At 37.8% G+C, this 26,834-nt stretch overlaps 1 protein-coding gene across 1 annotated transcript in view; it reads left to right on the plus strand.

The window, feature by feature from the left end:
• The window catches only part of LOC141496349 (cadherin-related family member 3-like), a 31,293-nt gene extending 25,387 nt beyond the window's left edge, over nucleotides 1-5,906 (plus strand). Inside the window, exons 10-11 of the mRNA XM_074198827.1 lie at nucleotides 1,039-1,087; nucleotides 5,635-5,906. Coding sequence (XP_074054928.1) covers nucleotides 1,039-1,087; nucleotides 5,635-5,771 — 186 coding nt within the window. The 3' untranslated portion in view covers nucleotides 5,772-5,906. The remainder of the gene's footprint in view (nucleotides 1-1,038; nucleotides 1,088-5,634) is intronic.
• The last annotated feature ends 20,928 nt before the right edge of the window (nucleotides 5,907-26,834 follow it).

Here is a 26,834-nt window from a genome sequence, read left to right on the forward strand (position 1 = left end):
ACAAGTGCCATTACTGAGAGAGAGAGAGAGAGAGAGAGAGAGAGAGAGAGAGAGGAGAGAGAGAGAGAGAGAGAGATCGAGATCCTTATGGAAGAGAGGATTCTCTAATTTGGGGTGTCATAGGAGTAGGCAAAATTCTTATGACACATTGGGGTAAACTTTGAATAATTTATTAAATTTTCTACAAACAATCTCAGGCAGGAAAGTATAATGTTTCAGTGAAGTGTCAGTAAATCTGGGTGTCTTTCCTCTCCTTTTGCTTTCTCCCCTTTTACTTTGATGCCATCCGGCTCCCTCTCACTTTCCAAACCACTTGAATCTGCTTTATCAACTCCCATTCCCTTTACAGCAATATTTTATATTCTAGAACCTTCTCACTCTATCTTCTCATTAGAAGTCACTTAATTACCTCTTCTCTTAAGGTCCTAGAGTTTGACTTAAAGTAATATGGTAAATAATGCATATTAAATGGAGGTTAAACTCACAAAGGAAATGAAATTACATTTTAAAAAGGTGATTTGGGGAACATGCAGATTTTGGGAGAGCCAAATTGGATCAAATTCAAGAATCATTTATTAGATTATTAGATGCCAGATAGTGTGATATAGGGGATAGAGAGCTAGTCTTGGAGACAAGAAAACCTGGTCAGATTCTACCATTAACATATTGGCTATGAGAATCTTGAGCAAAGTAACTAATCTCTCAGTTTTCTAGACTATTCTTTAAATTTCAGAGGAAAATGCCTTACTGGAGGACTCTTCCCTGTAACCTATTTCTAGGTTCTGGGGATAACAATTCAAAAGTGAAAGACCCTGCTTCTACTGAAACTTTGACATATTATATCATGGAGACCCTTGCTTACTCTGACTACCCAAGAATAGCATTAGACTGCTCAGGAGAATGAGAAAAGCTGTGATGGGGGAACTCATCTGCTAGAAGTATTATATTTACAATACTCCATTTCCCCCCAAGACCCCAAATTCATTTTATATCCAAAAGGTAATTTATTTTGTTTGTAATAATTTGTGCTTTTCTAAGGAGACAACTGTGTACGAGACAGTGTTTGATGGAGAAGCAGTTGATCCAGGTACAGTGCATCTGATGTTTCTAGGGGTCAGACCCCCTTTGTTTAAATGCATTTTATTCGTAAAATACCTTTCATATCATGTTATTCTCTACTCACCCATACATTGTGATTGACATCATTTAAGCAAATTTTTATGGAAAGGTTTCTCTAATAGGACTGCCTTTATAGTCAGTGGAAGAAAGAGCAAACCAGAATATCCAAGCAAAGGTGTCAGCAGTTGCCAGTGGATGTTAAGACTGGCTAAACCCTATTACCTTTGCAATCATTTGGCTTGCTTGTAGTGAAGTGAACTAATCCAGTTAGCCACTGTGACTTGGAGAATAGCATGGTTGCAGTGGATGGATACCCACCAAGTCTTCTCTTCTGTGAGTGTTCTTGGGGTATTCTTGGGTATTCTTAGTCTATTGTGGCCATGTTTGATTTCTTCAGATAAGGAGGCTCTACTCACTAGAAAGATGAATCTATGATAGAATAATTCAGATGGAGACTTAACTAAACCAATCAATCAATATTTATCTATTAAGCTTGTAATATATTCCAGACACTATGATAAGTACTTGGGGATTCAAAGAAGAAACAAAAACTGGCCCTACACCCCAAAAGCTTTCGTTCTTTTATGGAGGATGTCCCTTGTATATAAATAAGAATATACAAGATATAGAATAGATGGAAGGTTTAAGGCCACATTTAAAAGTCTCAGAACTGACTCCAAGCAAATTTTGTCTTTATGGTGCTAAATATTTCACATTTTTCCTTTAAAAATTTTTAAATGTATATTTTTGCTTTTTATATCTTCTTCATGACTCAGTCCCCAGCTGAGAAAGTTATTTATTATTATTTTTTTAGATTTTTTTGCAAGGCAAATGGGGTTAAGTGGCTTGCCCAAGGCCACACAGCTAGGTAATTATTGTTTGAGGCTGGATTTGAACTCAGATCCACCTGACTCCAGGGCCTGTGCTCTATCCACTGCATCCCCTAGCTGCCCTGAAAGTTATCTTTTTAAACAAAGTATTAAAAAGGAATGGGGAAAAATATCCATTTAGTAAAACTAACCAATTCCCAACCCAACACTGACCCTAACATTAATTCCTTTGGAAAAAAGATAATTGTAGCTGACCAAATTGGTTCCTTCTCAGAAATATTTTAATATTCAGGGATTGTGACAATAGACTCAGGTTCAATATATTTTCACAAAGTGAGAGAATAGAAGAGTGTTCTTTTTTTCTCACAACCAATCCCAGTGCTAAATAAAAGCTTTTTAGCACTTTTTTTCAGGGGATGGCTAACTTTGATCCACACAGAGATGAATAGTTAGGTCATCCAGAATCCCACAATAAATCCAAGTTTCCCAAGTCCAGTGGTCTTTCCAATTTACCACAAAATATATGATGATATAGTAAATTGTTCTTTAGAACCAAAATAATCTTCGGGTTCTAGAGATATACTGATCTACCAAATGAGCTAAAAATGTAATAATTACCACATTTTCACTTAAAAAAAGCAAAATTTGCTAGATAGTACATACCAGTGTGCCACATTTTATACATATAAAAGCTGAGGCCCAGTGGCATCCCATAAGTGTATTCCTGCAGGACTGGAAGGAATTTCAGGGACCATCTAACCTTACCTCCTCATTTTATAGATAGAGAAACTCAAGTTCAAGGAAGTCAAGGGATTGATCCAAGGTCATTCAGTAATAAGCAATGAACCCTGGACTCCTGTCTCTGAATCCAGAGTGCTTTTTATAAGAACTACCTTCAATTGCTCACCAGGGAATTTGAACTAGAATCAGAGGCTCTTATTTTATTGTCTATGGACTTTCTCCCCCCCCCCCCCCCCCCATATATGTTTTGGTAACTGTATTTCACTCTAACTTATTTCCTTTATAATCCTATGCATTTTATTTGTGAATTAAAAACATGGTGATAAAGGGCTTCAGACTGCCAAGGAGAGATCCATAACCTAAAAAAAAAGGCTGAGAATTGCTGTATTAGAAGGTCTCTCAAGGTTTTTTTAACATTTGGTGATTCTGCCGCTAGGAATATGAATATGAAATTACTTTTCCACTGAAAATTCATGTAATATTATTCAAAAAAACCCAGTGATGGCTGGATGAAGGAACATTACTACCAGGAGTGAATCTTTAGCATGTTATAATAATAAGTTATGTTGAAATTCATGTTTTGTAAAAATTATGTATATGATCTGATACTACAGATAACCTTGGGAGAGAAGTGCTTTTATTATTTTCATTCTACAGATGAATAAATAGGGCTGAAGAGTGGTTAAGTGACTTGCCCAGGGTTACAAAGCTAATTAGTATTTTAAGAATTTGAACTCAGACCTTCATGGCTCCAAGTCCATAGTTCTATCTGTTATACCACCTTTCTTTCCAGGACATCCACATAAGTGGCAGACTGTATCTACTAGATTGTAGATTTAGTGAGAGATCTAAAAGATCATCTAGTCCAACCCCTTCATTTTGACAAATGAGGTAGTGGAGGCCTAGAGAAATTAAGTGATTTATTCAAGGTTCCTCAAGTCGTTAGTGGTAAAACTGAGACATGAACCAAGGTCCTCTCACTCTGACCAGTGTTCTTTCTACTGCTCTCTATAAATATTGGATTAGTTCAGGAATATAATTTCCACCTTGTCCAGTGAATATATTGTAGTGCAAAAGGTGCAGTGCATTTGGAAATATTCAATCCATACATGCTGACTGAACCATAAGTTGTGTTTGTTGAGGAAGAAATAATGTCTCTTGGTCAAGCCTAGACTCAACGATTGCTATGATCTGAGATTTTAGAATGAAGATGAGTTGAGTTTTGCTTATTTTAAAACTGAGTCTAAAACTTGAAATTCAATAATCTACTCACAGTTTCCAACAGGTAATATTGACTTTGAGGATAGGTTTATATGCTGCTGGGGGCATGTGTTTTGGGCACCATAGCTCCTACTCCACAATTGGTGGGTGGGTAGAGGAACCTATTGAAGATTCCATCCAACTTGAATAGAGCTAAGCTCTAAGTGCATTCCCCTTGGATCATGATTTAGAGGTAGTTGGGGACTGGGGTGGGGAACTAGGTAGTTTGAAATCTCTAGTCTAGGCTTCAATTTTACAGACTGATTGATCAACAAATATTTATTAAACCATGTGATAGGCACTGGGAAGAAAAAGATGACAATGACATAATGCTTGTCTTGCCCTCAAGGATATTGCTCAAGGTCACACTGTATGTAGCACAGATGTGAAACTCAGGTCCTCTGATGCCAAATTCAAAACTTTCTAGAACATTATACCATCTTTACAAATCTTTGAATTAGAGCCTTAAAATCTTCAGCTAGAGAATGGGGATTTTACCATGAAGGTCCTACAGCACAAATATACCTAGAGTATGGTATAAGGGGAAAAAAATGGCCCTGGAATTTTTGGACCTGGGTTGAAATACTCCCTCTGATACTTACTATTTATGTGAACATGTACGGTTCACTTTGTTACTCTCTGTTTTCTCATCTGAAAATGGGGGTAACATAATCTGCCTTATGGTTGGTGGGAGAGTGACTCTGAAGTCAGAAGATCTGAGTTCAAATTCTATCTCAGATACTTGTTACCAGTATGTTCTTTAGCTAGTCACTTTACTTCCTTGGGTCTCAGTTTCCTCATCTTTAAGTGAAAAAGTTGGATAAGATGGCTCCTGAATTCTCTCCCAACTTGTAAATTTCCTATGATGCTATATTCATATGAATGCTATATATAATTCCTATGATGCTATATATAATTCCTATGATGCTATATTCATATATGATGCTATATATAAAGATGGAATCAGTGAATTCAAATTTCACCTTTATAAGGGGAGTCTAGGTGGCACAGTGGATAGAGCACCAGTCCTGGAGTCAGGAGTATCTGAGTTCAAATCCAGCCTCAGACACTTAATAATTACCTAGCTGTGTGATGGGCAAGTCACTTAACCCCATTGCCTTGCAAAAACCTAAAAAAAAAAACCCAAGAAATAAAATTTCACCTTTATGCTCAAAGGCAGAAACCCCTCCTACTCCAGGAGTAAAGAATGTGATTTCAGGGAAAGTTTTCTAATAATTAGTACGATCCTAAAGTGAGATGGACCATCTCAAGAGGTGGTAGATTCTCCCTCCTAGAAGTTCTCCAGGCTACGGTTGAATAATCTCTGAATATGTTTGAGCCCTTCAGGCTCAAAAAAAAAATGGATGAGCTGTCTTTTAGAACAGAATCTGGAGCTATGACCATTTTGGGGGCTAACAGCTTATGCCCATTTAAATTAATGTCTCAAAAATAGCCTTGTTATTTCATTGTTTTGAATCTACAATTGATTTCCCAGATGGATGGGGAGAGATGATCAAACTTCCCAGATCTCCTCAGAAGCTTCTTACCTCAGAATGGAATATTTCTGTAATGTCATTTAATGTCTATTTTCAATGTTTTCCATTTTTATACAGAATTCAATTTGAAAGATATGAAAAAGCTCACTACCTGTTTTTCTCTGTGTTCAATTTCTTTTCTCCAACAGTCACAGGGAATGTATATGAATATAACAGCAAGTCGGGAGCTCGGAAATGGAAGAAGCCCAGACAACCCAAAGACACGGTCGCCAACATACAAACTATCTCAGAGAAACTCCTTACTGATGAGCCTATTCAAGGATGACAGAAGCTGATGTCTATCCCATTTTATACATTACAAAGAACCTACAGAATCTCTCTCAATACCTTTAACTATCATCTTTTTTATTAGTTGAATTACATGTATTTTCAATTTTGCTCATTAAAATCAAAATGTTGATTTCAGCCAATTGCATTGCGGATCCTTTAATTCCTTCCAGCACGTGAATAGTCAAAATTAAAGCTGCTAGGGACAGGCCTGAATGATTGAGTTTTAATCCTCAAAAGTGTTTTACTGATGGCAGCAAAATTCTCTCCCCATTTAATCAGCTCTTTTTGCCTTCTGCAGGACTTACCAGGCCTAGAAGGGGGAATGTACTCAGAGTGATTTCTTCTATTTACTGGTAATCATTCAAAATGAATGATTTTTTTAGAGCTCAATTGATCTGGCCTTTTAATTTTCTTTTTATAGTTCTCTATGCAAAATGGCCCTGCCAACTCTTTACTTATTAATGGCTTGTAAATGCGATGTTGGAAACAAGGCTGCCATTGACATCAGTGAAGTCTGTGACATCTTGTTTTAGTAAATGAAGCTTGAAAAATCTACCCTGGCTATTGTGCTTCCTAATTCACATTTGCAAAAGACTTAACAGAGAATGATGCTCACTCCTCCTATTGGCACTTTGTGGTAATAATGCAGGTATTCTCCCCATTTGACAGATGGGGAAACTGATTTTCAGAGAGGTTCAGTAACCTTTTTTCCCCCCAAGATCACAAGTAGCAAGTGTCAAAGCCAGTGTTTGAACTGAACCACACTTTAAATCGTTTGGTAGAAATTATAAACTTAGAGTGACTTGTTAAGGCAGATAAGGTTATTCCTCTCATCCTCTTGGACTTGGAGGACCTCACAATCACATTACAGTCAACCTTCCAAGTCTGAGACTACATGCACAAAATAACATCTAGCTCTGAGTCAATAATGCAAGAATAATGACATTTATACAGATTTCCAAGTGTGTAAGATAGGGTACATCCATTATTTAATTCTCACAATTACTCTAGGAGATAAATTTTGTTGTTTAATCAGTTTTCAGTCAAGCTTGATTCTTTGTGATCCCCTGTGAGATTTTCTTGGCAAAGATACTGGAGTGGTTTGTCATTTCCTTTTCTAGCTTTTTTTATAGAAGAAGAAATGGAGGCAAACAGCATTAAGTGACTTGTCCAGGGTCATAGAGTTAATATGTGTCTAAGACTGAATTTTTGATTTCAGATCTTTCTGACTCCAGACCCACTATTCTATCCATTATACCACCTAGCTGTCCTGGAGAGAAATATTATAGACATTATTAGCTTCATTTTTCAGATGATCAAACCCATTCTCATATGACTATGCAAGGGTGGCTCAACTAATAAGTATTAGAGGTCAAATCTGAACCTAATTCTCCCTAATTCCCAGCCTAGTATTCTTTCCATTGTGCAATATTGCTTCTTCATAAGTCAGATCCCCAAATGAATATTTCATACAACCAAATAACTGAGGAAAAGTTGCTTTTGGAAGGAAGTAGGTGAGAAGGCAGAAATGAATTATCGAGGTAGGTACTCAGTGTCCCATACTTTCCTATTTTTTTCTCATAGACACAGTCTTAAGGTCTCTTTGCAATCCAGTGACACATATGTTCTCAGTAGGGAGATAGTACCAAAATTAATGGGTACGTACTGAAGGCTAACCTTCTCTCTAGTTCCAATTCTAAAGACATCAGATTGCTTATAGTATCGAAGGAGAAGGCTATTAAGCTATAATTGGTCCAAGGGGAATACAGTGATTTGGAATGCGGAAAATTCTGAATTCAATTCATCATTGTAAGAGTTCAACTTGGGACCGACCAACTACTGCCTCCCTTCAGATGGGCATGATTACCTGCGCAGTTGGTTTATCCCTCTAATGGTTAGGCTCATCTTGGAACAATCTGATGACTTTTCACCAGTATATACTTAAAATAATTTCCAGTTTCATTTCAAATTATTTTATGCAGATTTTACTATACTGAAAAGTGATATGTTAAAAATTAATCTTGAATAGCTATAACATATGGGGCACCTAAATGGCACAGTGGATAGAACTCCAACCTTGGAGTCAGGAAGAAGTGAGTTCAAATATGACCTCAGACACTTACTAGTTGTGTGATCCTGGAAAAGTCACTTAATCCTGATTTCCTCACAAAAAGGACATGCCTTACATGTCCACAAAACAGATAAGCTATAGACAATAAAATTCAATAAAGATAAACGTAAAAGTTTATATTTTGGTTTAAAAATCAACCTTATTTTACATGATAGTGGAAATGTGGTCAGAGAGAAGCTGAAGAATAAACAGATTTGGGGGGGGTTGTTTGTTTTTTGTAAGGTAATAGGGTTAAGTAACTTGCCCATGGTCACACAGTTAAGTAATTATTGAGTGTCTGAGGCCAGATTTGAACTCAGGTCCATACTCCTGCTCCAGGGCTGGTGCTCCATCCTCTGTATCACCTAGCTACTCCCAGATCTGGGAGTTTTGATGATACTCAAGCTTATCATGAGTTAGCAGGGTGATACAGGAGCCAAAATCCTACTGTAATCTTTGGTTATGTTAAGTGAATTATAATGTCTCTTGTTAAGAAGTCCTTGTCCGACATGGATGGAGTCCTACTGCATTACTGTATTCAGCAGTGGGTGCCAAGTAAGTTGGACAATGAAAAGATGGTGAGTCTGCAGAGATTGTCCATGGTGAAAGAACTCAAGATTATTCCAGATAGAGATGATTTGGAAGAATGGGGGGGGCTGATTAGAACTGATTGAAGCCTTTGAACATGTGACCGATTTCTCAGGAGGAAGGATCTGTCTCATTTTGCTCATCTTTGGAGGACAGAAGAAGGAGGACCAGGTAGATAAAATATACAGGAAGATTTATCCTCTATGTTAGAAAAATAAATTATTGCTACATAAAAGTAGAATGGGCTACTTTGGAAAGCATAGAAATAAGCATTAACCAGGAACACTGTGCTAAGTACTTCATAAATATCTCATTTGCTCTTCACAACAACCCTTGGACTTTAGTGTTATTATTTTATAGAAGAAACTGAGGCAAACAGCATTAAGTGACTTGTCCAGGGTCATGTAGTTAATATACATCTGAGACTGAATTTTTGATTTCAGATCTTTCTGACTCCAGACCCACTATTCTATCCATTATACCACCTAGCTGTCCCGGAGAGAAATATTATAGACATTATTAGCTTCATTTTTCAGATGATCAAACCCATTCTCATATGACTATGTAAGGGTGGCTCAACTAATAAGTATTAGAGGTCAGATCTGAACCTAATTCTCCCTAATTCCCAGCCTAGTATTCTTTCCCATTTTATAGGTGAGGAAACTGATACAGATGGAGTCTAAGTGACTTACAGTTAGGTAGGCTGTAGAAGGCATGCTTTTCAAGCATGGGCTGGATTAGCTGGAAAGAATCACCAGACTTCCCCATTGTGATGAGCTGCAATTTTGAAAAATAAAGAAATGTATGATTTTGCCTCTTTTTTGCTCTAGAATGGGGAAGGAAATTTCATGTGAAATAAACATTCTCCTGTCCTCCAGCTATTCTTCTCCCTAGGTCAACAGGTGCATTTTGATTTTTCTGGAAAAGAATCTAATTATATGCCCATCATCTGCATATTAGTTTCCATTTGGTAGTCATGTTTGGTTTTGAATTCAATCAAAGGTCATGGTCCATTGCCCATAATGGAAGATTTACTTACAAGAAGAAAAAAGTACCAGTCCTTTGGGATCAAAATATATAATTATTCCCTTAACAAATAAGTTAAACTCTATATGAACAAGCTTTAAATAACAAAATTGGTGTGTTTATTATATTCTGGATATATTATAAACATTATTATGAATCAGCATGCTGCCAAGACATTTCCAAAGTCTAATCAGGCTAAAACAAATTCCATTTTTGTTTATCAATTGACATGAGATACCCAGGCAGTAAATCCAAAAGGTTCATGTAGATCCTTTGAGGGTCAGCTTAAACAGGCACCATGATACTGTCTGACAATCCTTACTCTCTTCTAACTCATGACTAGCTAACTAAGGCAGCTAGGTGGATCAGTAGATACGATACTAAAGTTAGGAAGATCTGAGTTCAAAGATGACCTCACCCAAATACTTAGCTGTGTGACTCTGGGCAAGTCACTGAACTTCTTTGTCTCAGTTTCTCTAAGTATAAAGTAGTGAAAATCATAGTACTTACCTCCCCAGGGGAATATAAAATCAATTAACATATATATAAAATAATTTGCAAACCTTAAAATTCTATGTAAATACTAGCTATACTAAATCTCAATAAATCAGAAAGGAAGTCTCCAAGATTTTATCACAAATCAAGCTATAGGAAAAATGACATCCCCCTTCCTTCTTTTTATTGGTACAGGGTCTAAAGTTGTAGAATATTGTAGCTATTTCCAGATGTGATTGATATGTTGGTTTTGCTGAACTGTTTTTTTTCTCTTTCTTTTTAAATCTTTCTTATAAGGGAAGACTTACCATGTATAAGGAAGAGGGAATGTGTCTGGAAATATGATATAAAAACAAATGGCACCAATAAAAAAGAATAAAAACAAATAAGAGAGGAAGTCCCCAAGTATGATGGGCAGATCTTTTATTTTAGATTTGTGAAAAGATGTGAACATGTTTTGCATATAATAGGCAGGAATGAGCAAATTGAGATTTGCATTGTTGATAGGAATACCCATGGTTAGGAGATAATAGATCAGTCATTAACTTAATAGACAATTAACCTTTATTAAGAGCTTACTGAGTAACAGAACTCAAGTTACAAAAAATGGGGCCCAAACAGTCTCTGTCCTCAAGTATCTCACATTATAATGGGAGAAAAACATGAAAATAACCTATTATGTATAAAATATATAGAATCAATTCATGGAAATATTGGACTTGATCTCTGTATCCTTTTCTTGAAATGAAAATAGTACTATTTAAATCTTAGTGATTAATTAAATTAAATAATAACCATAATGAAAATTTAATGAAACCATGATTAACACGATTGTTGAATAGTCCTCAATAAATGTGTGAATTGATTGTTTAAAAAAAATCAATCAACATTTCAACCGAATGGGCTGAATTAAGTAAAATGCTGCTGCCGCTGGGAGAAATCAGTTTCAGATTTCTCAAACATTTTCATGCATTCCCACATGTCCAAAGTTTCTGCAGGCTTTAAGGTCTGAAAAAATACCAATTTTCTCTCATTTGTCACCCATATTATCTTCTCCATCCTTTGAGAGTAATAATAGTGATATTATTGACCCCATTTTCCAGATGAAGAAGATATTATTGTTTCCATTTTCCTGAGGCTAAGAGAAGATGAATAATTTGCTCATGACCATATAGCTAACAAATGTCAGAGATGGAATTCAAACCCAGGCCCTTATGACCCTGAGTCTAGAACTCTTTTAAGTCTACCTTAGTGCCTCTTAAATGAAGTGAGGAGTCATTGTTCTGACATTAAAAAATCCTGTGGGAATTGAAGTGGTGAGAGATGGGAGAGGAGCTACCATTGGTATCAGTGAAGGTTTTCAAGGTCTTCTAAGTCAAGGTTCCATCCATGTGGCATTTGCGGTTATGTTGACATACACACCAATGTGATTGGACTCACACCAGATCAAATAAGAAATATTCATATTGAATTCATATGGACATTTTTAGGATGTTCTAGATAACACTAAAAAACTGATTTAGCTAAAACTTGTAGTTGTCACTATTTCTGGTTCTGTAGAGATAGCCTGGTATCTCTACAAGGAGATCCATCATCCAGTTATGAACTCTTATTAACCATGTGACCCTGGACAAGTCACTCAGTAACTTAGATCCTCAGGTAACTGCCTAGGGTTTGTCTATAAATCATGGTAGGTAGGTGTCTGTCTTGGAAGGAGTCCATGCTAGGAATTCCTTGCAATTCCAGATCTATCCTGTAGTAGATGCCACTCACAAGAAATGCTTGCATTATTCCATCAATTAAAACACACACACACACACAAAAACACATAAGTCTAACAAAATGGGTAATCATGAGAACACCCATTAGTAGGAACATATATAATTTTATTTATTTATTTTTTAGGTTTTTGCAAGGCAAATGGGGTTAAGTGGCTTGCCCAAGGCCACACAGCTAGGTAATTATTAAGTGTCTGAGGCCAGATTTGAACCCAGGTACTCCTGACTCCAAAGCTGGTGCTTTATCCACTATGCCACCTAACCGCCCTAGGAACATATATAATTTTAGACAGAAAAAGCAACCCTGCTCTTGTTTTGGGTGACTAGGGCTCTACCCCAGGATGGAACATTTAAGATTAGCTGACAGTTTTATTTCAGAAGTCCTGAGGACCCTAGTTCAGCCCTTTCTCGATTAATAGCCATGTTTTTAAGCAGGAGAGAAACAATTGGATGTCCTATTGCTCACTTCTCCCCCCCCCCCCCCCAGGTAATCATATTCTAGGTGAGTCTACTTGTGCCACACACAATTCCATTAGACTCCAAATGACTCCATTTAGAACCAATAAATAGATGGAACAGTATGGGACTTGAGAGGCTACTGATCATTTAGAGAGATGTCCAGGTTAGACCAAAGGTATTTGCCATCTTGTTTCTTTAATTGATCAGTCAGATATAATACCTTTACTCTCAGAATGGATTTCCTTTTGTTTACAAGAATGTCATTGAAACTGCAAGCTCTCCCCCATGGTTCTTCTAAGGTGTGATGTTAGAGATAATGTTCAACTGCTCAGAACATTCAATGAGATACTAAAGAGGCCTTAAGTCCCAAATATCCTACTGTGCAGGTATCTCTGGAGAATGACGAAGGGAAGTGGTTATCTAATTCCAATAAGACAAGCCTGCCTTTATTCCAAATATAGCTGTTGAGTAATTGCCTTGATTTTGCTCTGATGATGAGTTCTGGCCAAATAGGAAGCCTATGGGGCAAGACAATGAACAGAGAAAGCTAAAGTCAGTCTCAGCCAAGTTTCTGATCTCTTTTCTTGGTACTTTACCAGTAATCCTTCTCTGCCTCATTCTGATTCAGGCATCTGAACTGATATATCCAGAAGGGGCATTTGAGGGAGAAACAAATAAAAATGATATCCCTTCTGTCTTAATTAAATAGAAGTTGTGCTGTTGAAATGAGGACTATCTCTGGTTCCAGGGGCCTGGGTTTAGGGTCTGGTGTCCTACTGATTCAGACTTGAAGACCTTGACTTTGAGAGGACAAACAGAACCCTAGAGGTTGGTGAGAAGGAAAAACTGTTGACAGTGGATATTTAAATAGGAATTTTCCTACTTACAGAGTACTCTTCCCTTCTGGTTTTAGATCTTTTCAGGATTCTTCCGAATCATTTCCCAGGAAGGTGAGTGAAGAGTAGTTTGTCCTATATACTACTGAGGTCACCATGCAGTCAGGTACATGTGGCATCTAAAGTACATGATGAGAAGCTAGCCCTAAAGCTCCTACAGGGTCAACCAGGGAAGATAACTCTGGGCATGATTCTTGGAATGGTCTTTCTCATACTTGTTTCGGTAGCTAAGGATTTAAACTCCTCAGGAAAAATAACCTTGCTAATCTTGAATTTACCTATGTGACTATAGAGACTCACTATTTTTCATGAGCATTTTATGTCAAAGAATTACTGGGGATAGAGGAGGACTAAAAAATTTTAGAAAAATAGATGAAAGGATAACACCTTCTAGAGGGGGCGTTGCAGATTTGTCAGAGAGTAACAGGAGCAAGACCAACTATCTGACAATCTAAAGAATCTTAAACCAGCAATAATGAGGTTGAAGTAACTAGAAGAAAAGTCAGACTACTGTACTGCAAATCTGTCATGACTGCTATTAGAATGACTTTTGAGTCCTTTTTCCACTTGTGTTTGGATTGGGAATGAGTAAAGAATTACGCCAATGGATATAGCGTTATTTAGGATTAATGTTTGAGCTAAATATTGAGAGATGGGAAGGAGGAGTGATTCTTTTAAGCATCATGGAAATGGAAGGAAGAGAGGGATGTGTATGAATAAAAATGTAGTTCTGTATTTCTAAGGAAAGTTGGAATTCAGGTTATGTTTGTGTGCAAACTTTTTCTCTATAGCTGTTAGCCTGAGTTATATATATGCTGAATAAAGTACTTAGATTAATCCAGGTTCCAAATCCTTTGCTTTTGAGCCCAGGAAGTGAAAATGGAGGGAGAATTAGGGAACAGCAATGCTCTTGTTGCTGAACTACTTATTTAGAAACCATAGTAACTCTCCTCAGTTGAAGAGAAAGTCTTTCTGATTTACAAGACTTCTTTCAACTATGGTTGATATAGTGAATTCTAATCCCCATGTCCACCATCATTAAACTCCTCTATTTGACAGATGGAATTCATATTTTGTAGAAAAGATGGTGGAACCATTCTTTTATCACAAAGAAGTATTTTCTTTTGATACCAACAATGTGTTCTTTCTTGATAGTCTTGACAAGACCTTCATTGATTTGACATCTTTCATGATGAAATTAGCTTGTGGTGATCACAAATTGCTCGCTTATTATTACAAGGTATGGCTTTTCATGGCAAGGCAATGTCATTAGGAACTAAGGAACAGATGGTTAATATTGGTAACAAAGGATATTGTTGTGCGAGGATTTTTTTCCCCAAAAGGAAAATGGAGGAATCATAAATATGGTAGGAATATCATAGTTTGCTAGATCTGAAACCTTCAGAGGTCAGCCACTTCACACTTCTCAATACAGGTGAGGAAATTTATGTCCAATAGGTTAATGCAATTGCCCAAAGTCTTATAAGTAGCATCAGAAGTAAAATTTGGAGTCATGTCTTCTCATCCCAGTATCACTACCTTTTCCATTGAATCAGGCTATTTACCTTAACACCTGTCTTTCAGCCCACATCTGTTACTTTACCAGTGATAAGCAAACAGTTAAAAAGTCATGGGCACTTAATCCCATTGTCTTGCAAAAACCAAAAAAAAAGTCATTGGGTGTGTATGTAGAGGGATGACCAATGAATGGACAGATCTAGGAATCAGTTACACAACCAAACAAGAGTTCCTACTAGCATATATTCTTTTGCTCTGGTTATGAATAAAAGATTATATACAGTTATACAATGCTTATGCAGTGTCCCCTATGGGCTGCAGGTTGAGACCTCAGAGGCTTAGTTAACCTTCTAATTCAAGGTACTCTGTGGGCCTGCATTCATAAAATAACTATGCACAATTCCTCTCTGGTGCTCAACTGCTAGGAAGAATAAGGTCAAGCAAAAGGATCATATAACATATAATCATATAACATATAATCATATAACAAAACATTTCTCCCATTAACCCAAGGGAACTGTCTCCCACAATTGTCTCTGGCCTCAGTGAGAAAAGTGGGTATTCATTAGTAGAAAGGAAGATACAAAGAGAGTATCTTTAAGTCAGATCACTCAGATTTCCAGTACCGCAGGGTCCTTTGCATGATATTCTCATGCTATTCTTCCTGTGCTCATCATCTTTGCTGAGTAAAGCTCAGCAGGGCTCCCTGGTTCCCAGTGGCCAGGATAACTCGCAAAACACTTCTGGTTCTTTGCCATGATTGACTATGCCTGTTCTGTGATGAGAGAAGCAGCTTTTATTAGGTAAACATCTCCGCAGGAATACATGATGGATAGGCAATCACATAACAAAGATTGATTTCTGTTCAAGAACTCAGTTCTTTCATAGTTGAATCTTTTTTTGCCCACTGGAGCTCACACTCCTTAGAGCTATCTCCTTCTACTCAATGACTTAAGAATATCTGAAGGGTCAGTGGCCATTTGGCCTCTCAAACCTTGCTAAAGAATTTTATTACATTTTATAAAGGGGTAATAAAATGTTATTTGCACTTAAAGATCTTTAGCCCTCATTTCTTATTACTTTTCCCTTATCTTTGCCACCTTTTTTGGGGGAAGAAATAAATTGATTGGAGGTAGCTTGTTCAATTCCTCTCAGTAAACTTGGTAATTGCTACTCTTATGTCATGAGTCCATGTTTCCATTGAGCTGAGGAAGTGAAGAGATCAATTTAAATCCTACTTTGTTGAACCCAGAACTTTTCACGGTATTGTTTCTAGTGTGGAGATGCTAGAGACCCAACCCAGAATTCCGTTATGGGAAGCAAGTATTCTATCTAACATTCAAATCATCAACAAGAAATATTAAGCATCTAGATACTAAACTAGGTATAGCATTCATTACAACAATTTTTGCCATTGATGATTTTTGTTTTTAGCTTTTTGCAAGGCAAATGGAGTTAAGTGGCTTGCCCAAGGCCACATAAGCTAGGTTATTATTAAGTGTCTGAGGTCCTATTTGAACTCAGGTCCTCCTGACTCCAGGGTCAGTGCTCTATCCACTGCACCACCTAGCCACCCCCATTGATGATATTTTCAGGGGGAAATGAGAAGCTATTTTTCCTTTAACTAGTCTTATCAATACTCTCTCAGATAGTAAATCAGAGATTCTAATGTAGGGTTTAGAAACAATAGGGCAAAATGGATAGAGATCTCACTTGCCTGTCTCCAAGGCTATATTTGTTGTGGAGCAGTAGTGATTAAACCTTCATAGTTGGAAGTAACTCTCTATGCCAATGAAATCAAAAGTTTAGACACACTAGAACCACCTCCCCCTCACCCCAGTGTAGGGCTGGCCAATTCTCCCAGATGGAGCTTCTAGACAACCCTAGGCCAGTGTTGGAATGGTAACTTTGAATGGATTTTTGTAACAGCAAAAAAGGGAGCTAGGATTCTCTCAAATCCTAATGCCTTAGCTATAAAGAGGGATAAACTATAATATCCATATCAGTCAATGAACAGTGGGGGAATGTTGGCTCTAGTGGAATATATACATCAGTCTCTAGGAAGCAAAGGACAATGTAAAATTGACTTTTCCTACAAAGCTCAAGTCTTCAGTTTCTCCAAAACAAAAATCACCTACAGAGGACTATTATGGGGCTACAATTTTAGATCCAGGTCTGCTTCTAGTGGTGAGAAGTTGCTACTTGAAGTATTTGGAAAAAAAAGATTTTTAGACTCCAAAATACTGTATATGCTTCTATTTTAGTTGCCTAAAATCCCCCCCCCCCCGTTACTTGATTTTTATGTCTTAGAATCTCAAAACTGTGAGGAACATCTAGTCCAGCTCAAGTCTGAATTAGAACCTTCTAGACAATCTATCTGCCAAAAGGTTGTGAAGGTTCTGTTCTCAGACTTCCAGGGATTGGGGCATTGTATTTACTGAGCCAAACTATTCTTCATTTCAGAAAATTGTAATTGTTAGGAAGCTTTCCTATAGCCCAAACTTTTGACTTTAAGTGAGGAAAAAGAAGTTTAGAAAAGTTAAGTAATATGCTCACATGATATTGAACACATAAACAGCAAGAGTTGAATTTGAATTAAGATCCTTTGACTCCAAATATATCCCTTTTCCTGTTACACTACACTGCTTTTCATTGCTCTAAGTTCTTTTTTCAAGGGTCAAGGAAATCAGATCTCACAGCCCTTCAAGTATTTGAACTGGACAAACAAGCTTCAATTAAGTCTTCTCTGGAACAAACACCATTAATTTCCTTCAGTGAATCCTCCCAAGGCATGATTTCAAAGTGTTTGGTTATTCTGGATAGTCTCCAGCTTATCCTTCTTAATGTGACATTCAGATATGGACACTATGCTGTCTGGCTGCGGCAGAGTTCATTAGAACTAAGGGTTTGCTGGATTGGTTGACAAAGGCTATAAAATGGCACTTGATATTTTGTTTGTTCATTGGATAGACTTAAGAGATTAAGAAAATGTTAATGGTTCAGATTAAATTTAAAAATGTATTGTGGTTATATTTTTCTTCTTGGAGAGTCAATGAACTATTTACCAGCACACTTCTAATAGGACTATTGGCTCCTTGTTCTGGAAGCCTGCCTCTCTTAGGGAAAACTGCTGCCACATTTACTCTCTGGCCTACTAAAATCACACTTTTTGGCATATAGATAACATACTAATGGAAAATATTATAGGGTCACTATTTGGCTTGTTGCTTATACCAGTCATCCTTAGCAGGTCTAAGGAGAATAGCATGAGCTTGGTGAACCTTTTTTTTTTTTTATCATCATTGGAGTCTATGGAGCAGCATGTAGGAGGTTTACATTTTTGCAGTTTACAACAGTTGGAAACTATCAGAATTACAGAAAATCATCATCATAATAATATTAATAACTAATACTCATTTAGTCTACATAATGCCTTGATTCTCCCAATATACTATAAGGTGGTAGGAGCCATTATCATCTACATTTTACAGATGTGGTGGTAACTTGTCCAATATTACAGAGCTATGACATCATAGAATCTCAATTCCAAGTTTGCTGACCCCAGATCTAGAACCCTTTTCATTACATATCAGCCTTCACTGGCAGCTACTGTTACCTTCTGGATCTTCTTTTACTTAGTTTGTGGCATTCAAACCTAAGAAAATGAGAACAGTTCTAATTTGCTTCAGAGTTACAGTGGAATGAGAAAATGAATATACTTCCTAGAGGGCTGGACTAGTTTCCTGGAGCAAGACAGGCATAATAGGATTTAATACCTCCAGAGGGACAATGCTAGAATCACCCCAATATGTAGGTGGCACTGGTACCAAAACATTTTTTCCTAAACTTGGCTTCACTTTGACTCACACCTGGACACCAAGGTATTTTTCAATGGCCATATTCTCTGTTTTTAGCAAGAAGGGAGGAAGAAGGAGAATATAAAATAAAGAGGAGAGAAGCAATTATTTTATTATTCAGTAAAGTCCATTGTGTTATTTACTTCTCATTTGGTTGTATAAACCCTAGATTTAATTGCTCCATTGAGTCTGAGGCTTTTTGTATGTTCCAAAAGCAGTCTTTTCCCCATTGTCCTTCTTCCTCAGTCTGTTGTTGGAATTATTTTTTATTTTCTTTCTTCCTGATTGTGTAATTGGGGCTTTAATAATTAAACTTCAAAGTCAATCTGATCTGGAAATCTTCTGGGCTAGGGCAGCCCACTGATAGTAGACTCCAGAGCCCCAGAACATCTCCAGTCCTTTAATTCGAATATTGAATTGGTTTAAAATCTGGCAGGAAAATCAGAATAAAGGAGGATTCAATTCAATTCAGTTCTTTTCAGCCAGCTTTTAAAAACACCTATTGACGCTAGGTGGCACAGTGGATAGAACACTGGCCCTAGAGTCAGGAGGACCTGAGTTCAAATTCAGTCTCAGACACTTAATAATTACCTAGCTGTGTGGCTTTGGGCATGCCACTTAACCCCATTTACCTTGAAAAACCTAAAAAAAAAACCTATTGACTTACTGGAAATGAAAAGACAAAAATGGAAAAAATTCCTCCCCTCAATAAGCTTACACTCTACTGATTTGATTTCCTGTAGAATCACAGAACTATATTTTCAGATGTATTCAAATCTGTTTCCTATGGAAGGCCTTCCTAATCATAGGGTTGAGTGAGCAAACAAGTTCATTTCTCCATCTACTTAGAATAAGTAACCCCACAAGATGCTATCCTCCTAACACCTTAAGGAGGCAACAGGACCTTTATTGAATCAATCAATGGCTTGACTGAATTCAAAGTCCTTGATTGTTTTAGAGGTTATTGAGAGTGATATTGGACAGGAAGTATATTCAGATTTGTTGAGGATATTTGGTCAGGTTCTACAGGACTCATATAAAACTCACCAGCTAATTTGAAATCAGACATCCAAGTTTCTGGCAGCAGAAAGAAGAGAACCATTCCAATAAAGAGCCCCCCCCCCCCCCAAAAGAAATTGCTTTGAATGTGTCTTGATCTCCTGTCCTGAATCCTTTGACAAGAGAGAGTAGCAAATGGATAGAGTGCTAGACCTTGAGTCATTCAAATCCAGCTTCAGACACTGATTAGCTAGGTGGTCCTGGGTAAGCCCCTTAACCTCTGTCTTAGCTTCCTCAACTGTAAAATGGGGTTAATGATAGAATCTACCTCACAAGGTTGTTGTTAGGATAAAATGACATAATAATAATAACCTAGCCTAGTTCCTGATACCTAATTAATTCTTGGCCCCTTCTCACCTCCTTTTGGAGGACTATAGCATTAGGGGGGGAAAAAAAAACCTCTTCAATGCCTTAGGGTCTCCTAGAATCATAGATATTAGAGTCATAGATTTAGAATTGGAAGGGACCTTAGAGATCATTGAATTCAACTCCCTCATTTTATAGATGGGGAAATTGAGGTCCAGAGAGATAGATTTGTCCCAAGTCACAGAGCTGGCAAGCAGCAATGCTAGGCTTCAAATCTGGGTCTTCCTATTACAAATATCTGTGCTCTATCCTCATCATCTCAAGTTAGTCAGATACCTTCTATAACTGTCTCCTCCTTCACGCCATATCATATGAAAAGAATTTTCCTCATCAGGGTTAACTCCTCTATATGCACAAGTGATCCATTTCATTTCCTCTTTTCCCCTCTCCCCTCCTCCCTCCACAGCAGGTTGTCCTCTCTATCATTACCACTCATTTCTTTTCTTTGTAAAATTTTTTTGCATTTTGAACTTCAATGCAAAAAGACGAAAAAGTAACACATCAATGGCACAGCACGAAAAGAGGATTAAATATAAAACCATGAATTTCTATTTCACAGTTTACTTTTTTGAAAAAACAAACTATGTAATAAATGCTATCCATCATTTTCAAAGCTATCCTATTTTTTATGTTACCTCTAAGTTTTCTTTTACCCTCTGCTGTGTACTTTATGTTTTTTCTCCCTCCTTTCCTCTTCCACCCTAGAGAAGGACTATTAGACACACACAAACATATAATATTTAGAACCATCTTACTTATTTTTAATCTTTCTTTAATCTTTCTTGAATTCTTTCCTACTGCCCATGAGCAATTCTTCTTCATCCTCAAAAAAATCTCCACTTGATCCACCCATCTGGGCCAGCTATGATACACTAAACTTAAGAAGTTCATCTATAACTTATACCTCTCTTAAATCTCCAAAGTTTGGCTTTTTTTTTTACTTCTTCATTCACCTGAAACTACACTCTCCAAACTTACCAACAATTTCTTACTTGCCAAATCCAATGGCCTCTTCTCACTCATGAACCTTCCTGATTTCTCTGTAGCCTTTGATGCTGTCAATTATCTCTGTCTTCTTGAAAGAGGCATTTCTTGGGATTTTTGTGATTTTATTCTATCTTAATTCTCCTCCTTACTGGAGGAAACTCATTTCACCTGCTAATGGCAGGTGTTTCCTCAGAGCTCTTGCTTGCAACCTTTCTTCTGCCTTTACTATCTATTGGGTGATCTCATCAGCAACCTGAGTTTCATTTATCTTCTCCATACAGATGATTCTCAGATTTAATTATGTGAGTTCTAATCTTTCTCCTGACCTCTAGTCTCATATCTCCAACTGTTTATTGGACATCTTGAATTGGATGTCCTATAGACATTTTTTTTAGGTTTTGAAAGGAAAATGGGGTTAAGTGGCTTGCCCAAGGCCACACAGCTAGGTAATTATTAAGTGTCTGAGACCGGATTTGAACCGAGGTACTCCTGACTCCAAGGCCGGTGCTTTATCTACTACACCACCTAGCCGCCCCTCCTATAGACATTTTAAACTAAAAATATCTAAAATGGAACTCAGTTTTTCCTTCAAACCCTCTTTTCTTCCCATTTTTCCTCTTACGATTTTAATTCCTAGTCACTCAAGTCTGTAACTAGGCATCATCCTCAACTCATTCCCCTCATCCAATCTATGGCCAAGGCCTGTCAATTTTACCTTTATCTCTCATGTATACCCCACTTCTTTCCTTGAAGGACCTCATCACCTCACATCTGGACTATTGAAATAGTCTGCTAGTTGGCCTCCCTGCCACAAAGATCTCACTCCAGGATGTCAAATTGATCTTTCCAAAGCTCAGATGTTACAATATCATCATTCTTATCCCCTCCTTATACCCCTAGTCAATCCTCTCCAATGGTTTCCCATTGCCTCCAGAATCAGATCCACCTTTCTTTGACTGGCATTCAAAGCCTTTCATAATATAGTTCCTCTCACATCTTATTCCCTGAGGCCTACTTTTCAATACAATGACGCTAGTCTCTTTGATGTTCCTCCAAAAAACCCATTCCATCTCTTGACTGTCTCTCATTCCTGCAAAGCTTTCCCCTCCTTATCTCCATTTCTTGGCTTCCCTGGATTCTTTCAAGTCGCAGCTGCAAGAAGCCTTTCCCAATACCTCTAAATTCTAGTGCCTTCCCTCTGTTGTTTATCTCTGTCATCCTACAGATGACTTGTTTGTAGAGATTGGTTGCTGTCTCCTCATTAGATTGAGAGGTTTTTCAGGGCTAGTCTTCAGCAAAATGCTAAAAAGTAGATGCTTAATAAAGGTTTAGTGACTGATTGATTGACTCCATTCTCCTTACTCAAACTCTCATGCTCTTTCCTATCTTGTTTACACATTGCACCTCTCAGCACATGGAAGCCTCTTGAGGGCAAGGACTCTTTTTATTTTGACTTTTTTGACCTCAGCATCCAGCTGCATGTTGGGTCCATAGTGGACACTTATTAAATCTTGTTGAATTGAGATGAATGCACACACATTTGGAGTTTCTTGAAAGCCTAAAGACTAAAAAAAGTTACTGAAATGTCTTTCTATGAGTGGTTCTGTTTAAAAGTCATTGGAAAGTTCACTCTCATTCTCCATTTGTCCTTTTCAGGGACCCTGCAGGCTCCTTCTGTCCTTAACATCATCACTCATAGTCACTAGTGCAATTTATAGCTCTGTCAATCTCAAATGATGTCCTTGAACTAAGGATATGAGATTTTTAAAAAAGTATTTTGGTGGTGGTGGGGGATTCATTTTCTGTTTCTTGTTCTATAAGCTGCCCATCTACCCTGAAAGCATGCTACAGAGAGCATAAAAGATTTTCATTTCAACAGGAAGCACAAAGTTGGAGGAGAAATAATTTGCCATCTCTGAATATAGTTCCTTCCTGAGAGACAAAAACGAAGGAAAAAAAATCCACGTATTTGCAATCAGAGATCCTGAGTTCAAATCCCACTGCTTGCTACTTATTTTCTGTATGTCCTTGGATAAGTCACTTAATCATTTAGGCCTCAGTATCCTCATCTGTAAAAGAAGTAGGTTGGAATAACTGACCTCTGAGGTTCATTCCAATTCTGACTCTCTATTCCTTTTGGCCTTCTCTCCTTCTCTAATTCAGGGAAGGACCCTTGGCCTCTTGTGTTAGCCAAGTTTTCTGAACCTTAGGGATGGGAGCAGAGGGAAAGAATCCTTAGTGAGGACAAGGTTTGCTGAAATTGGAATCCAGTTTTAGGAGTTTTTCTATCATTCTCAGTAGATAAGACACTAAAGCTTCTTTAACAGTAGTTTTGATTGAACTGACTGGCCAAAAATTGGTTGAGATTTTTTTTTTCCTCTGACTTAACCAACACAGACTGTGAGGCAGATGAGATTCTGACAGGTGACAGACAACTGTCTCTCTCAGCTCTTTTGTCCTTCAAGGGCAGAGAGAACACCTGGTCCTACTGCCCATTCTGTCATTTAAGACTTCATTCCATCTGCCCTTATCTTCAAGTCCTTATTTTATCCCATATGAGATGTGGACTTGTCACACCTCTGATGTCATTAGTCTAAGTAAATTTGCATTCTTGTAGATTCACTAAAAAGGGAGAGTAAACAGATAGATCATCTCTTCCAACACCATCCGGCCTTCCTTTTTTTTAGAACTGACTCTTTGATTTCACTGTTATAGACTCCTCTCCAGTGAGAAAACTTTCTTCACTAAGGCTAATATCTAACGTATAGCTGGAACCAACTTACAATTAACTGCAACTTACAGTCTTAACTGCTTTAATCATTAGGAAATTTAGTGATTTGTCTAAAGTCATAGCCAATGTGTCAGTCAAGAACCTTCATCTTCCTGAGGTATTCTGCCTCTCCCTAGCCTCTTATCTTAGCTAAGATTTGAAAGGATGCATGTGAATTCCCTTTTGGAATCTTGCTTTCCAGGAAAAGACATTGCACTGTCTTCCTGAATAGCTCAGCTTGATGCTCCCAAGTCTTTATGGGGATGCAAAAGATGAGAAAGATTCCTTGATCTGGAGTTCAAGCTTCTTTCCTTTGCCCTGAGCTGATTTGGGCCAGAGCAGAGTACTCACCAAGTCAAGGTCCAATTCCCAACAAAAATCAGTCAATGAGCAGTGCCAATCATATGCAAGACACTGTATGAAAAAAAGCATTGGAGATATTACAGAAAAGCAAAGCCAGCTCCTACCCTCAAGGAGCTTACATTCTATCAGGAGAAAATTAGTCATATACACAGTATGATGAGTTGGCTAGTGGGCAGGATTAAGATTGAGGAAGATCTTGGGTTCAAATCCTCCTTCTAGGTCTCACTAGTTATTGTAAAGCAAGTCATCAAGCAATTATTAACCCCCCTGCCCCCCCCCATTATGTGCCAGCACTGTACTTAGCCATGGGACTGGGGATACAAAAAAATTCCTATCCTCAGGGAGCTTGCTGCCATGGGGTCAAACAACACACACATGCATACCCATGCACTCAGACACACACAGAAACATACAAGCATCTGACATCATGAGTCCTAGGCAATGTCAGGAAGAGCTGGTTTAAATCTTCCTCTAATGCTTCCAAACTATTGGAAGTTAATAAATTAATAAGGATTTATTACATAGTTACTAAGTATGGTCAAATTCAGAAGCATTTATTATGCTCCAGTGGTGCTTAGTGCCGAGGATATAAAGAAAAACAAAAATAATCTATGTACTTAAGCAGGTTCCTGGATAATATACTCAATCTTGCTGAACTTCAACTTCCTTTTCTGTAAAATGGAGATCATAAGAGCCTTCTCCTCCCCAGAGATGTTGCAAGAACCAAATGAGATAACGTTATGTGAGCACTTTGCAACCCTGAAATTGTAATGTGAATGTTAGTCAGTGGTCTTTATTATTACTATAGTGAATGAATAACATGTGTCCATGGAGTAAATGAACTCAGACCACAAATTATTTCATTTTCTATTTGTCCTTCTCTTCCCCCTTTTATCTAGCATCATCCATCACCACCCCTGGAACAATGCATAACTTTTATGACATTTCCAAGTTATAAGTTTCTCTGCAAATAGGAAAACAAACCTACAGAAGTGATAAGCCTGTGTACACAATCTATTAAACGCATGCCAAAAACGTCATCTGCTTCTTGGATCTGGAAGGGGAGGAACGAAGGAAGCAATTTGACTCTAGCCCTCATAGAGAGCTGGAACAGATTGGTCACTCTCCTTCACATCCTTGACTACTATTAATCTTCTAGCTACCAGATTTTTCTTCTCTGAGCTGAAAAAAAAGCCTTGCATAGATTTTCACTCTTTCTAGAGGATAAGGTCTCATTCTCTAAACTTTTAATTAACTTGAGATTCTCCTCCAAATCCAGCACAAAGCTCTGCATTGCTCTTAGGTTAGACAATCTGGCCCCATGACCCTAACAATAACCTATATAATTTGTCTTCATTAATTTAAGGAGCATTGCTTTGGTTGACTTTAATAAGGCTTCCATTTCTATTGGAATTATATTAAGAAGTGGACATACCAAATAATTGCTAGGCTTTTTCCCCTCTTTAACCTCAATACCACACATTCTGTAATCTCCATTCTCAGCTTGTTCACCTTAATTGCTTTAAACGTGGATTCTCCCCTGGCTCCTCCAAATCAAGAATTATTTTAACAGTGAACTTAACCCTTTATGGATCTCCATCTCAAGTCAGCAGCAATCTCCTGAGTATCTGGTGCAGGTCTTCTAAACCCACGTACCCCAGAGCTCAAACACTGATTCTTATTTCCACCCTCAACCAGTTTCTATATAGTCATGTCGCTTTCTAGTCTCCTAAGTCTCCTTAGATTCTTCCATCTAATAAAAAGTCAATAGCTAACATTTATGGAGCACTTTAAGTTTTACCAAGTGCTTTGCATGTTGACTCATTTGATGTTCACAACCACCTTTGGAAGTAGGCTCTTATCATAGTCATTTTACAGATGAGAAAACTCAGGTGGTCCAAAGCTACCACAGAGCATTCTCTACTCTCAGTAGCTCTTTCTACTCAAATGTATATCTGACTGAATCCTGTCATCACTTTCTCCAGAGGGGAATCACATCATAAGGAAGCATTGAGGTCTAAAGTACTCAGTCTTATGCCTCATAAATTCCTTTAATCTTTCACATCTCCGTATATTCCTCTAAATCAAGCTCATCCTATAGGTGAACCCAACCTTCCATGAATCTGGTCTTGGACAAACTGGCAGGGATCTCTACTCAACCCTTAATCAGAACTGCTGGGGATCTATAACTGGAAATTACCCTGACTCATACTCTCAGATTTCATGGAGTCCTGTCCTCCTTTCCCTTCCTTTCTCTTCCTCTCTCCTCCTCTCCCCTGTCCTCTCCTGTCTTCTTCTGACCTGGCCTGTCCTACCCTCATCTCTCCTCTCCTGTCTCCCACAAAGCCCACAGTTGACTTGATATATTCAACTTTTAAACTTTCCCCAATATATCACCAAAGAGCAGTTTCTTGAGATTGACTATTCCACTGATAGTCACCATCAAAGCAACAACAAGTGTTTTATAAGCTAGAGGAAGCTAAAAATGATTGGGCAAAGCAGAGATATGGGAAGGTACTTACTTCCCGTCCCCCACTTTCTTGAAGAGCTGGGTGAATGTGTAAATGAGACACTACACAGAGACCCAGTCTTTTCTCCCCCTAGTATGCCACTTGTTTTGCTGAACTGTTGTCCTATTCATTTTGATATTCATTGTTTTAGGGGATGGCATAAGGGGGTTCTCTCCTCCCTGGTCTGGAATGGGGAAGGGAAGCGAAAGAGATACCTTAGGAAGTGTTGAAATAAAAACAAAAGAAGCCAATAAAAGTAATTTAAATGAACAAAAC

The sequence above is a fragment of the Macrotis lagotis genome, chromosome 8 (genome assembly GCF_037893015.1).
Source record: "Macrotis lagotis isolate mMagLag1 chromosome 8, bilby.v1.9.chrom.fasta, whole genome shotgun sequence".
Classification (NCBI taxonomy): domain Eukaryota; kingdom Metazoa; phylum Chordata; class Mammalia; order Peramelemorphia; family Peramelidae; genus Macrotis; species Macrotis lagotis.